The sequence below is a fragment of the Quercus robur genome, chromosome 1, assembly GCF_932294415.1.
Source record: "Quercus robur chromosome 1, dhQueRobu3.1, whole genome shotgun sequence".
In the NCBI taxonomy this organism is placed as follows: Eukaryota; Viridiplantae; Streptophyta; class Magnoliopsida; order Fagales; family Fagaceae; genus Quercus; species Quercus robur.
Window position 1 is genome coordinate 5073775 of NC_065534.1, and position 14527 is coordinate 5088301.

Consider the following 14527-nt stretch of genomic DNA (forward strand, 5'->3'; position numbering starts at 1 on the left):
CACAGCAGGTATTATAAAGAGGCCCTTGCCGTGTACAAGAACAAAAATAACAGTAAGCACCACAGTATTGAAAACTTGAAAGTCAGGAAATAGAAACAAGGATTAAGAAAGAAAAAAGATAAGAAAAAGGGGAATATTAGAAAAAGGAAAGAAAAAGATAGAAGGTTAGAACGGCAAGAATGTACCAATAGGTTGATTCCTTCTCTCCCTTCAAAATCTTGCCCTTTGCCGGAAACGAAAGGTGCTCCTGTGTACCAACCATTTAGGTCCACTTCCCTCAAAGTGATTAATTTCCACGGCAGGATCTCCTTGAGAGATTATTCACTTTGAGAAGAGGTGTTCTTCCCACTCTGGTTTGGTCCTGCAGGTTAGACTTGATCTAATTTATTTACTTTCTCAATCAACTCACATGCTACCCACTTGTTCCCCTTTACTTTTCTTATAAAATAATTGTTGTTAAAACTGTGATTATATTTTTTCTTAAGTAAGGTTTATTTGTTCACCTTAATAAAGATCTCAAAGTCTTTGATATTATTATTATTATCATATTTGCCTGCCGCAACTCACTTGAAACAGTTTTGTCCGCTATAAGCGTGTTCTCAACAGACGAGGTATAGTTTGTGCACAAGCCGGACCAAGTTAAGTTGCAATTGGACCGGCCTCAACTCCCATACCCAGAGCACTTGGGCCCAATACCGCAAGAGGCAGCCCAGTCCACTTTAACCAAAAAAGGCCCACCACAATTCTCTTTAATTGTGTATTCGGAAGTGATAATTGTTATCGGAATTTGAGGTTAAATCAACATTTTAAATTCAACAATAGTTTTTTTTTTTATTTGGGGTACCAAAAGAGATATGTTAAATCATTCTATTACAAAATACTAGCTCTATTGTTTTAAAAAAACAAAATAAAAAAGCTCTATTGAATTAAAAGCCAATAGAGATTCCACCAAAGACGATGAGTTATCAAATACAATATAGTTAGCAAATTGTGTAGCACCGAATTTAGCTAAAGAGTCCATATATTGATTAGTTTCACGAAAGATATGCTTAATAGCTGAATTGAGATAAGTCCTCAGAGCCTCCGGAGACTCTTACAATCAGTGAGAAGAAGGTTCCATCATAGAATTGTTAATAGAAATGCTTTTGAGCAAATGTATTGTTAGTTCAACATCTAGCTGCACAACAGTGGATGAATATCCAAGTTGTTGAGCTATGGTAAGTCCATCCTTAAGGACCCAAAGTTTAGACATAGAACTAGGAGTTATCCCCAATGGCCTTGAGAACCAAGTGCTACCCAAGTTACAAAAAAGAGGGGTCACATAAAGTAGTGGGTTTGGTCCATTTGAAGAAACATAAATCTTAAGTTTGGACAACTTATAGAAACGGGAAATAAATTTCTTCTTGTATTATTATTATTATTTTTATTTTGAAAGAAATTTGTATTCTTGAAATTCAAGCTCCAAATGCCACAGAATAGGTTTTTTCTTTTTTCTTTTTTTGGTGACAAAAAAGCATGTTGGGAGACCTTCCTCTTCTCTTTTTGGGCATCCCAATTTCACTATCTCATTTATCCACAAAAGATCTCCAACTAGTTATAACAATTAAAAATATAAACTCATCTCACTGCATGTGTATTCACGAGTTAACTCAGGCTAGCTTTTATTTTTAAGTAGTAGTAGATTCATGTCTTGTCGGCCTTTTTCTTAATATCCTCTATCAACAGGTTTGCACTTGATACAACATTTTCAGATGAATTACGACAATTGACAAGTTCCCTTGGATCTTTACAAGTCTTTAACAAATCAGACATTGCCTCAGCTTTTCGCATTATAGATGTTCTCCTTGCACGTGATGCATCTCCATCTCTGCTATATGTATTCGGCAACTTCATTGAATGAGGGACAGAAGACATCATGCCCCGTAGTTTCTGTGCCATTTCAATCATTCCTTCTTTCTTTAATGCATCATTCATTCTCTGAAAGGTAAGATACTGAGGAACTATGCCTCTCCGAATCATGTCCTCAAATTCTGTAAAAGCCTCTTCAAAACTACGCATTTTACAAAGCAAATGAACCAACATAGTACTTGTAGCCAAGTCCATATCACATCCCCTAGCTCTCATTTCCTTGCTAACCTGAACTGCCAAGTCCAGTCTCTCCTCCTCACATAACATTTTCATCAAAAGATGGTAAGTAAGTCGGTCTGGTGTGTACCCAGCTTCAATCATCTTGGTATAAAGGTTCATCCCTTCCTCAATCTTCGCATGTTTAGAAAAGTACTTAAAGAAATAGTTATAGGTTGTAGGAGTCGGGACAAAGCCCCTACCTATCATCATCTTAAGGATCTTACTAGCCCCTGCAAGATCTCCTGCCTTGCAAAAACCCTTTACCAGAGAATTGTATGTCGAGATAGTGGGGCCTGATTCTAGAACCAAAAACCGCTCCAACATCCGCATTGCCTCCTTAAACCTTTGAGCTTCCCCTAATGCATCAATTATTGGATTATACACAATTGCATTTGGCTCAATTCCTTCTTTCCTCATCTCATGCACCAATTTAATTGCCCTTTCAGCATATCGCATCCGACAGTACCCTTCTACAAGAGTACCATATGTCACAACACTTGGTTTCACATCATCCATTTTCATCTCCTCCCAAAGCTTCTCTGCATGTTTAAGCTTCTTCGATCGAAACCATCCGTTCAACAATATATTATAAACCCTTACTGATGGAACCCAACTTGGTTCCAACTTCCTTTTCTGATCTAAATATTCTGAAGCTGCCTTTACATGTCCTTCCTTACAAAGGGAATCCAACAAAATCTCAAACAAGCTCATCTCTGAATGTGATTCACGAATTGGATCTAAATTACATGCAAATTCAAATGTCCGTATTGCAGGTTGGGTCATACCTACAAAAGTTTACCATAACATTAGGATCACAAATCTAACAGCTACAATTTCAATTCATATACCAAATGTCACCAATAAAAGCCTTTCTTAAATGCAGAATCAATCTCCCCACTAAAATAACACAAAAATTCAAAAATCTCAACTCAAATTTAATGCAAAATTTGGTGTCCTTATTTATATTACTTGTGAAGTCATGTGCAAATAGCAAATTGAGACCTAAAAAAAGCATAAATGTGGGCACAACACAGCACAAGACACAGCATCAATGCAATTCTTGAAAAATTAGGACATGGCACAATGAGGATAAGATAATTAATTAGTTAGTTAATACATATGTTTGGGTATATTTTATTTATTTTTAGGCATAATTTTTATCTTTATTTTAAGCTTAAAAAAATAACAACTATCAGAATATTTAAAAAGATTTTTAAAAATCATAGGAAATTTTTTTTTTTTTTCCCAACTCACTAGGAATGTGCATGCAATTTGGTGTCCTTATTTATATTACTTGTGAAGTCATGTGCAAATAGAAAATTGAGACCTAAAAAAAGCATAAATGTGGGCACAACACAACACAAGACACAGCATCAATGCAATTCTTGAAAAATTAGGACACGGCACAATGAGGATGAGATAATTAATTAGTTAGTTAATACATATGTTTGGGTATATTTTATTTATTTTTAGGCATAATTTTTTTCTTTATTTTAAGCTTAAAACAATAACAACTATCAGAATATTTAAAAAGATTTTTAAAAATCATAGGAATTTTTTTTTTTCCCCCAACACACTAGGGACGTGCATGCAAGAGTGTCCTCGGCATGTTCAAGAGGGTTTGGAGTATCCATGCTTCTTAGATTGAGGCATACCTATACAAGGTTACATAACATTTCATAAATAGATCAAGCATATGTACCATCATAACAAAAATAGGTTAAAGAACATGAATATTTACATATCCACAATTGACCAGATACAGTACAAAAGGGTTAATTCTATAAAATGCAGTGCTTAGCGAAAATTACATGACCAATTCAAATAAATCAACCAGGCCAAATCAATAGCAAGTTCGATCTTTTAACATTTGCAGTAAAGTAGATATATATACCTGCACGAGCATATCGTCTGATGATGATAGCAAATGTGTCACCTGAAACCAAAGCAGCCCGATCAAGAACCAGTGACCATGCGGAATCAAACTTCTTGGATTTTGCAAGCATATTGATCATTGAGTTGAAGAGAGTTGCAGAAGATTGAAACCCAGGCTGCTTCTCAGCCCAAAAAAAGAGTGTGTACAGTAACTTGGGAGACGAATCAAAACGGTCAAACAATGCCTGTAACAGAATTGGGTCTGGTTCAACCTCGGTCTGGTCCAAGGCAGCCTCAAAGGCTGGACCAGGAGAGACATTGGGGTCAGTAAAGAGGTTAGAAATGGTGGAGAAGTCATTTTGTGAAAATTTGGGGTCAGGGTTATGGATAGAAATAGGATTGGGGATTGGGCAGGATGGAGGGCAGTGTGGGTGGTGGGACTGTGAGGGCCACTTGATGAGGGGGTTTCCAGGAACAGAGAGCCATGATTGGTCAGAAAAGAAACGGTGAATAATGGTTTGAAGGTAGGTGGTAACGTTTGGCTTGAATAAAATAGAATACGGAGAGAGAAAATGACGAGATCTGTGTGAGGGCATTAGTGAGAGAGCCACTGTCAACTGTGAGTGAAGAGATGATGTTTTCAGTTTTGGAGGCATACCTGTCAATTTTATAAGCAAAAGTAATTATTAGAAGAACCGATATCCCAATGTTAGTTTAATTAGGGGCTGCCATTGATGAGCCCCAAATTCATTTACATACACAACTAGCTCTTAATTCATTAGCTAGCCATAGATTAAACATCTCAATCACATAAAACCATGTTATAAATCAATTTGGGCCATTTTGAATGTTAAATAAAAAATGCCACCCCCACCCCCCCCCCCCCCCCCCACCCCCAAAAAAAAAGGGGGGAAAGGATTCTAAAAAGGGAAAAAGAGGTGCTAAAACTCCAGACCTAAGAAACACACTCCCCCCTGCCCCCATGGTGGCCCAACCCACCCACAAGAGAGAGAGAGAGAGAGAGAGAGAGAGAACCTCAAATGAAATAGTTTGCAAAGGTTCTAGAAACAGATATGGTTGATTCTGAGTTAAGACATTGACAATAAAAACTAAGGTTAATTCATTTGCGATTACAATCAAATGAACTCATTTAGCCTTTTTTTTAATGGTCTTTTGCAACCGAGTCCTATACAAATGACTGATTTTATATAATGCTTATCAAACTAAAAAAGGCCATGAGATCGGCTGAGAGCAGCATTTTCTTGGTCTGCTGTTAAATGGAAACAAAAATTTAGGGCTCAAAAGTCTTGAACATAATCCCATGGTGTGCCTAGTTATAAGTTGAGAGCTATCTTGTCCTAGTAGTCAAAAAATTGCCAAAGAGCCCAGGTCAGTATTATCTGTGTGTGTGTAATTGCAAACAAAGTTGAGCCAATCCCAATACTTAAAGGGTCAATATTGACAGTCTAATAGGGAAATCAAAGGTTATAGCTTTTACTGCTTGTTGCATTTCTTTCTCTCTCAAACGCTAAACTACCTTATTATTGGTGAATGATTGATTGTTTATAGATGCTAAATGTGAGTCTTGCTTCCAGAATAAGATGTTCCTCAGTTGAGAGAAGAGTAAAGGCACAGCCCATTTGGCAGCCTCTAAAGCTAGCTACTTAGCTATCCTTATAAAGCTTATATCCATATACCATGGTATTGTATATCTAACTATGAAACTTACTTAGTGTCTGTGTTATACACGCATACACAAGCATATCATAAGCTTTTTTGCTGAACTGCTTCACACAGGCATTTTCACAAACAGGCTCAAGGCATAATTTAAAAACAAGATTTCCCCCCTATATCTTATACACCAGCAACAAACTCACGCAACACCAATCCACGCGGAATGCCCGGAAAAACAAACATCTATGGAAATTAACTTACCCGGGATGGAATTTCCTGTGATATCACGGCTGGGTGTGATCGGAGATGCAGGCAAAGGTGGAAATTATAAAGTGGGGGAGTGTTCGAAGCCAGAAATGAAGACTGGGATATGTATAAAAATAAGGGTCCACCTAACACTCTTGTTAATGGATTTTTTTTTTTTTTTTTTTTTTTTTTTTTTTTTTTTTTTTTTTTTTAAGTTTTAATACTATTTTCATTAAAAATATATATATAAAAAACACTATTAACATCAGGTTTTTTTTTTTTTTTTTTTTTTTTTCAATAAAAGGTTTTTAAAAATATTTTATAATCCAATAATCGTGACCCCGTCCGTCCCCATCCCTATCATCTTGTATAAAAAAAAAAAAATTAAGATTAAAAAAAATTAAAAAATTAAGAGAGAGAGAGAGAGAACCAACTTAAGACAGAATTTTTTGCCATCCATAACCCATAATATTTAAATTGTTTATATTTATGGTGCACTTTCTTTTGTTCTTTCTTATAGTTTAGGGTGGATGTTTGCTTGACGAACTGTTAATTTCTATAGTAATATAGATGTTGGGTGAATATTAATACAAATTAACATTAAATTAGAATGCTGATTAAAAAATTTTGAATTTTGGGTATGCACTACAAATACCCCTATTGGTTGGGGTGGCATTTGTAATTAGCTAGTAATATTAATTCTCAGTACACAATTTTTTTTTTTAGTAGTTATTGAGATGATAAGTTATGAACTTATGATTGTTACTTTTTTTTTTTTTTTTTTTAATACCATACAAAGGGAGATAGAACCAAAAGCTACAAAAAAGGTTGGGTTGTACCAGCAAAGGTTTATAGGCACTCAAGTTGCCATTTTAGCTACAGACCATACAAGTTTAACAATGAGATGGGGCACTAAAAACATATTGCAGATAAGTCCTGTTTGAGTTAGAAAATTTAGATCAGCCAATCTAGTATTATCTAGCCAATCTGGTGCTTTTTTCTTCCTAAAGGCTTGGACTAGTCTTCTGCTATCACCTAAAAACAAAACTTGTTGGAACCCATGGTTTCTTGCTCTGATGTCAGCTTCCACCATAGCTTCAAACATTGCCCCACATGTTAACCTGTGGCTGCACTACCAGCTACTCCAAAGAAAATACTGACTTCCTGCATATTAACTGCATCATAGGCAAAAAAACATCTTTTTGGCTTTTTGCATCTTGCTCCTGCCATCTTTATGATTAACTGCCATTGACCTGCTGCTGGTTGCTGTTCTGCCTTTGGTCTTCCTGGACTGACAGGACTGTTGTTATAGGTTGACTGATCATTGAAGGATTCTTTGTAACAGAGATTGTGCTGCTAGAATCACATCCATAGGATTAGGATTTATTCCTTCATGGACCACCATGGTTCCATATTGTCCACAAAGTTGTAAAAATAGCCTGCAAGTATTCCATAGAGTTTGCTTCTCTCTCTTTTTTTTTATTTTTATTTTTATATATCTATTGAGAAGAGAAGCCAGCCATTGTTGGATTGTTGTGTTGTTGAAATCAGATGAGTGAAGGGCTAAAGCTGAACCATGCCAGCAAGCTCTTGTGAAAGGGCATAACAGAAATAGATGTGTGGTAGACTCATCCTCTGCATTGCAGAAAGGACACAAGCTTTAGGTTGTGATTCCTCTATTATTTAGGCTAAGAAGGGTGGGCAATCTGTCATGCATGAGTTTCCACACAAAGGTATTAATTTTCAGAGGTACTTTAACACCCCAAATCAATTTCCACACCCCTTCTTGTGGCTGAGTTTGCCTCTGTGTAGTAGAGCAGTCCTTTACCAAAATCTCATATGCAGATTTGACCTTGTACTCTCCATCATTTGAATATTTCCCGAAGAGTTTGTCTTGAACTGGCTCGTCACTAGTATCACTTTTATCATGTATCAACCATATCATGCAACCTGATTGTGAAAGAAGGTAGATTTTAAATGTTGCAGTGGTTTTTTTTTTTTTTTCTAGTAATGTTAGGTACACTAAAAAAATTTAGGTTAAATTGCTAATTTAGTCCCCAAATTATTGGATAACAGTTTAATTTGGTCCTTCACTATTAATTTTGTCAGTTTAGTCTCCCAACTTTTAAAATTAAGTCAATATCATCCTTGGGTTTTCTCTCCATTCAATTTATAAAAATAAAAAAATAGTTGAATTGATTTTTTTATTTTTTTAATTTTTTTGCTGAAAATAGTTTAATTGATTTAATTTTAAAATTTTCACACTTTTCACATAACACAGGATTCATTTGCAACATCCGTCAATTTTATTAAAATTTAAATGAAGATTAAATCTAATGATGAAATTGACTTGATTATGGAAGTTGAGGAATAAATTTAAAATAGTTAATAGTTTGAGGGACTAAATTGTTAAAGTGGCATCAAAGGATCAACGGATGGAGGCCAAATTCCCAAATTTCCTTAAGGGTCCAGTTAACGGGTACCAAGTTATTATCATCATCACTTGTTTCAGTATAGAAGAACATAGATTTAGCCAATGAATCGATAGTCCTTTGTTCAACTTTTGCAGATTGTGAAGATGGTCACATGCATCGTTTACATGTAATAGCCTGATGTAAATAAATGCTTCTGTTGCAACAATTTATTACACCTCTACTTGGAAGGATACATGTACATTTTCGCTTAAAGTTGACATCTTGAATATGAACCCAAACTAGTAATAGTTTTTCTTCTTTCAGCTGTCTTCACTAATTGCATTCGTATGCAGTTTTGAGATAGAAAATTTTCAAAATTTTAAGCATTTGTGAAACACATTTAACGGATTTTGTTAAAATAGCTTTGCTTGCTGGTCTTGGCTCATTGAAAGGTTACTATTGCCAGTAGGTATCATCAGAAGGCAACAAGCAAAAAAAAAAAAAAAAAAATTCAAACAAAGAAGAAACTACCTGCAAACGATATCATCTCGGGTTTACTAGTAAAATCTTATAAGCTAACTATTTTAATGTAAATTGCGACTGTTAATATAGTTAGACAAGAAGAGAAGCTCCTAGCTGAATCCTAGTTACTGAGAATCACTCTCTCAAAAAGTTCTCTGTACTGGAAGCAAGGGGGGAATGCAGAGGGAAAATGGCTTTGCTATTTTGCCTCATCAACAATGATGAGTTGCCAATATCACGAAAAGGTAATCGTTTTGGAGCCATGAATCCACCACTTGATGTGTGTACTTTTCTTCTTCTATCCCTTGAGACCTCCTTACCGGCATTATCATCGGCTAAATGATTTTCCTTCAAGCGACAAACTAGTACTCTTTTCTCCATCTCATTTTGTGCATCCTGGGTAATTCCTGGTGAACTTTTGGTCCTTGTAACTACTGTGTTTTGTTCCTTCCTCATCCTTTCAAGTTCTCCATGGAGCACAGACATTTGTGCTTGTAGCTCATTTGCTTTGCTTTCAGATGATTGAGCCTTCTGTCTCCATTCTTGGACCTGGTGATAAGAAACATGATATCTTAAAAACTATTTTAATCTGGTGATAAGGAATGACTTGCTATCTGCAGTGATATCTTAAGTTATTTTTCCCAATGAAATACATTATTGGACAGCAGAACGGCATAAGCAAAGAAAAGATCCTTTTGCATAAAGAATATTGGGATAGAAAATGAAACAAAACATAAGACAAATTGGCTCAAGTTTGTTGTACGAAATCTTACAACAGAGTGTAGGGATTGAATTTGATGATCAGAGTTGAGGGCTCGATCCTCCCAAAAGTCTCGAGAAGCCTGCAATTCTTCCATCTCCACCCTCACTTGCCCTAGCATCCCTTGCATCTGAGACCATTGCTCTGTCTCAACTCGAACTTGCTCTACAATTCTTCGCACTATAGCCTTACAACGTCCTGAGCACTTGTTGTCTTCATGGGACATTGTATCCTGTAGAAGAATATTTCCAACTTTAAGCAGGAATTCCTTTCCTATTTGTTTGTCATGAAAAATAAATTAAAGATATGCATGGAGCATTCACAGGTCTGATGCAATTAAAAGAAAACCACCTATTGTACAAAATAATTCCCTTTAGTTTTAAAGAACCTAATTGGCTTCATTAATGCTTATTTATCAGGTATTTACATAAAATTTTGGAAAGAGAGTGATCATATCATGTTGCATTAGTTGAGGCTGCAATGCCTAGGAAAGTAGTAATTGTAGAAGAAGGATGTGCCTGATCAGGTTGTCTTATTGAGGAAGAAGATGAATTATGAATTTCAATACGCTTGGAAGAGGATGCGGAACTGTTTGCCGAAGAGAGCATTGATCTATACTCCTCTTCCATTCTGTTTAACAAAATCCCCTTTGACAACCCCTCCATTTTCCTTCTTAGAATATCCACCTGCACAGTCTTGGAAAATTAATATTACCAATTAATAAATGGGATTCAATGTTCAAAATAGTTCAGAAAAATAATAATGATGATGAGAATAAAGTAGACTTGGGTTTGAGAATCACACTTTCCCTTAATTGAGCTTAAAGTTCTGTTTTATATGCTTTTGCTTAATTATATTAAACAGAAGGAGGATTATGCGAATTGAAAATGAAAATGCTATGCATGGTTATTGGTTGCTTAAAAAATGTACAAAAAGAGAATAACTCAGTGAATTGACCTTAAATATTCCATCACATGATGGCCTCGAGAACACAAAAAACTCCACTGAAATTTGTCTAATAAAAATTATAGTGCTCAATTAAGGATAACTTTCACTTTCAGAAAGCACAACAACATTATAAATTTTATTCAAAACTATGAGCAGCTTCTTTTTTGAGAAGTCAAAGATAAGAGTTATAATAATTGAATAGCATCATTGGGTATCAAAATATGGATTGATGACACCAATTAGTGAAAGGCAGATCATTCTTACATTGCATTTGCCACTTGAAACAAAGCTATCATCAACTCTACAACTTGTTTTAATTGACAAGCTTGCTTCTGCCATCTCCTGTATCTCCTTCACACATATCTCATCCGATGTTACTCCAAACTTCTCTAGCCGTCTCTGAAGAAGAGTTGCTTGTTTATCAAAATTACTACAGTTCCTAACTTCAAAATCCTTTAGTCCTAAGCTCCTTTGTAACTTCTCTAGTTTCTCTGCCAAGTCAAGGATCTCTTTCTCCAATACCACACTCACATCCTCTCCTTCACAAATCTTCTTTCTTCCCTACAAGGCAGAAACAAATCACCAAACCAAGATACCAGTTTAAATTCATGTTAATCAAATTTGGCATGCAATTTAAGCAATTAAAAGATGCCAAATTACTATAATCTATGTTTAATTGCAGAACATTATAGGAAAAACAAAAGAAGAGACCAGGCCTTGAGCTTATTTGCTAAATTAGGCAAAGTGGAACAATTTAAAATAATAATAATAATAATAAATAAATAAAGAATCAAAATGACCAGACTATTACTAGATAGCTGATGATTCAATATTCAAACTGCACTGTCTTTCCCTAAATATATTTTATCAAGAAAATGCAAATGGTGACAAAATGACCCATCTGCTTATTGTAATAGGACAAGCAAGAAACTGATACCAACAGTTACAAAAGCAGGAACCAAGTAAAATATTCTTTTCAACCAAAAAAGGTTAAGCCAAAATTTTCAAAACCTAGTCATATCCCAAGTTCCCATCAACAATATTACTCAGATCGAGAGAACTGTTTGCACTTTGTTTGGTTGCTGAGAGAAAAGAAAAATAAAGGGAAATAAAAATACTTCAAATCCAATGCCTTCTAAAATTATGCTCCTTTCAAAAAGCCAATACTGTTTCTTTCATTTTCAAAAATTTCTTGGCAAAACAACAGTGACATTAACTCAAACAAGGATTTTTTTTCAGGCTCAAGAGTTGTAAAACACTATCCTAATTCCACCCGTGACACTGACTGAACAAAAATAAATAAATAAATGTAAATATATCCAAAGCACCTAGTTCTTTACTGAAAAGTGATAATAAGCACAAGACTCCTACTTCTGCTAACACTAGAAAAGGTGATTAGTAGGCCGTCTTACTCGAAACGTGATTGCTCTAAGGTTCAAACATGATAATTTAAAATTTTTATTGTCCTTACATTTTCTTATGCTTTTCCTACATTTTCCCAGTAACCAAACAAAATCCATATAATTAAGTATTCTGAAAAAAACAAAAACAAAAACAAAACAGCTAGAGAGAGAGAGAGAGACTAACAGAAAGAAGAGTCTGAACAGAGGATCTCAGAGTCTTCTCCATCTTCACCCTGTTCCTCTCCAACTTCTTGACAGCAATGTCTCTCTCCATTCTCAGCAAATTGCACTCAGCCCTTAACATCTCCGCTTGGAACCTCCACTTCTCCTCCTCCATCATACCACTACAACGGCCACTACTCTCGCTACTGCACTCCTCGACTCTCGCTCTCCTCCTCTCACTCTCACCGCCACTAACATTACCACCATTATAGTCCAAAAAAACTACTGGAATCCCAGTTCTTGAAAAGGCACGCTCTTGATCAAACAGTGTCTCTAGCTTGCCTTGAATACGGTCACGCCTGGCTTCCACACAGGTGGGTTTTGAAGCCACGGTCTTGGAGTTGCGGTGCTGTCTCCGCCGAGGTCGGCGTGGCAAGTGGAGGATTCTTGGCGTTGGCGCCGGTGGTGGGTACTGCCATTTCGCTCTCCTTAATGCTGTAGTTGTTGTTGACATTCTCTCTATACGCCACCAAATTTTGTTTAGCTTTTGGGTTGGTTTGAAAAAAGAGAAAAACTTATTAAGCTTTGTGTTTTTGCAATGTATAGTAGGTTAGTTTGATGAGAGAGTGAAACAGTAATGAAAGTGAGAGTTTGGACTTAAAGGGGTTATAGCTAGGCTTATAGTATAGCACTCCAAAGTTTCAAACTTTGATCTTTTTTGGGTTTGAAAGAGAAAGGTTCATAATAATAAGTCTTTTTATAACGTTGGAGAAGCTCACAGAGAGAGAGAGAGAGAGAGAGAGAGAGAGAGAGAGAGAGGAGGTGGAGGAGTAAAGAGAATAGGCGTGCAACCTCGTGAAGTGAAAGAACAGGGATTTCAAATGAAAGCTGCGTGTTCTTCTTTTCGCTTACTAATTTACTACTAACCTTGGACCTTGTTTGTTTATGGGAAAATGAAAAAGATTTGTACCAGTAAGTAGTTGCAGTTAATGTCTGTTCTCCCCTCATGACCATTTTGCCCTTATTCTTCATCTTTAAATCCACAGTTCTGTTTGGATCGTTTTGTTTTATGGTATTAAATATATATATATATATATATATATATATATATTTATAAGGAAAAAGTTAATAAATACTCTAAGAATTTTGGTTTAGAACTTATTTTTAAAAATATTTTATAAGGAAATGATAAATCAAGCCTTTTAATTTTCCATAAAAGTATTATTAAAAATTTTCTAATTTAGTTTAGGGTCATACTAATAAGTACCTTTTTTTTTAGGCAATGAGTACCATTAGGATAATAGTTAATAATCTATTTAAAAAAAATTTTGACACTACTTTTATAGGAAATGAAAAAAATTGTCAAAATATTAATTGCTTTTTTTTTTTTTAATTTTCCTATAAAAACTTTCTTTAAATGGATTGTTAATCATTGCTTTAAGGGTATCCGTTAGCATTTCTTGTTTAGATTATTAATAATTGTTTTAACAATACCCGTTAACATAACCCTATAAAATATTTATAATCAAAGTTAGAGTATTAGCATTAATGGTTCTAAAAAATTCTATTCAACATATCAAAAATTTACTCTATCTATTTTAATATAGTATTTACAATATATCCTATATCAAATATTTTATTTTAACACATCACACATTAAAATAACATCCATCATCTATTAAAAAACAAAAAAGTAAAACTAGAGAGAGAGAGAGAGCTAGTATAGAGGAGAGATAAATTATTAAAAAAATTTAGCCCATAGATTATAGTTGTGTACTATATTTTTTTATTTTTTTTTTAATTTAGCACATCTCATGAAGGTTAAATTTTGGTGTTTGGTGTGCTAAATACTAAACATTTAGTATTTAGAACATTTGATGCTAGTACTCTTATTAATTCCATTTCATTTACCACTAGTTTGGCTATCATCAAATCATTATGCTATGTGATATGGACAGTGCACTTGAGCAATGCACTCAACCTTTACCCATATGATATAACCTTAGTACCACTTTTTTAATTCAAGCTTGTTTCAATTTATTGGAGTCATTGTTGGGAAGTGCACTATTAGGTTCAAGTCGTTGGTCTAGCTTTAGGGAGGTTTTTCGACCACACCGACCTCTTCGGTGCTCTTAAAACTTGAACCATGATGGCACCAAGGATCAAAATTGCAATTACATCAATTGTGGTTTCGGTCGGGGTAGTATGCGAATGCTGACTACCAAAGTCATAAGAGAAGCATATCTAGCCATGTAACCAAAAACCCAACCACATCAAAGATCATATATCCAAAAGAGAAATGATATGTGATTGACCCAAACCCACATGCTATCGAATTGAAGCTTCAATCAAATTATAGTTGACCAAAACCCACACGCGATTGAATCAAAGCTTCA

At 35.1% G+C, this 14527-nt stretch overlaps 2 protein-coding genes across 3 annotated transcripts; both read right to left on the reverse strand.

The window, feature by feature from the left end:
* Window positions 1-1636: 1636 nt before the first annotated feature.
* LOC126717272 (pentatricopeptide repeat-containing protein At5g11310, mitochondrial) lies at window positions 1637-6088 on the reverse strand. Its single transcript, XM_050418798.1, has 3 exons — window positions 5938-6088; window positions 4022-4660; window positions 1637-2912 (listed from the first exon to the last, which is right to left on the reverse strand). Exons 2-3 carry the CDS (start codon window positions 4656-4658, stop codon window positions 1684-1686), a joined length of 1866 nt encoding a protein of 621 aa, XP_050274755.1. The 5' UTR covers window positions 4659-4660; window positions 5938-6088; the 3' UTR covers window positions 1637-1683.
* Window positions 6089-8864: 2776 nt separating this feature from the next.
* Window positions 8865-13066, reverse strand: LOC126717282 (uncharacterized). 2 transcript variants are annotated; one of them, XM_050418805.1, is made up of 5 exons: window positions 12154-13066; window positions 10831-11127; window positions 10137-10313; window positions 9632-9850; window positions 8865-9407 (listed from the first exon to the last, which is right to left on the reverse strand). In XM_050418805.1, the coding sequence occupies exons 1-5, from the start codon at window positions 12643-12645 to the stop codon at window positions 8994-8996; spliced, it is 1599 nt and encodes a 532-aa protein (XP_050274762.1). In that variant the 5' UTR covers window positions 12646-13066; the 3' UTR covers window positions 8865-8993. The 2 variants fall into 2 exon arrangements, with proteins under 2 accessions (XP_050274762.1, XP_050274769.1); XM_050418812.1 differs by having other exon boundaries at window positions 10137-10304; window positions 12154-13065.
* Window positions 13067-14527: the final 1461 nt, after the last annotated feature.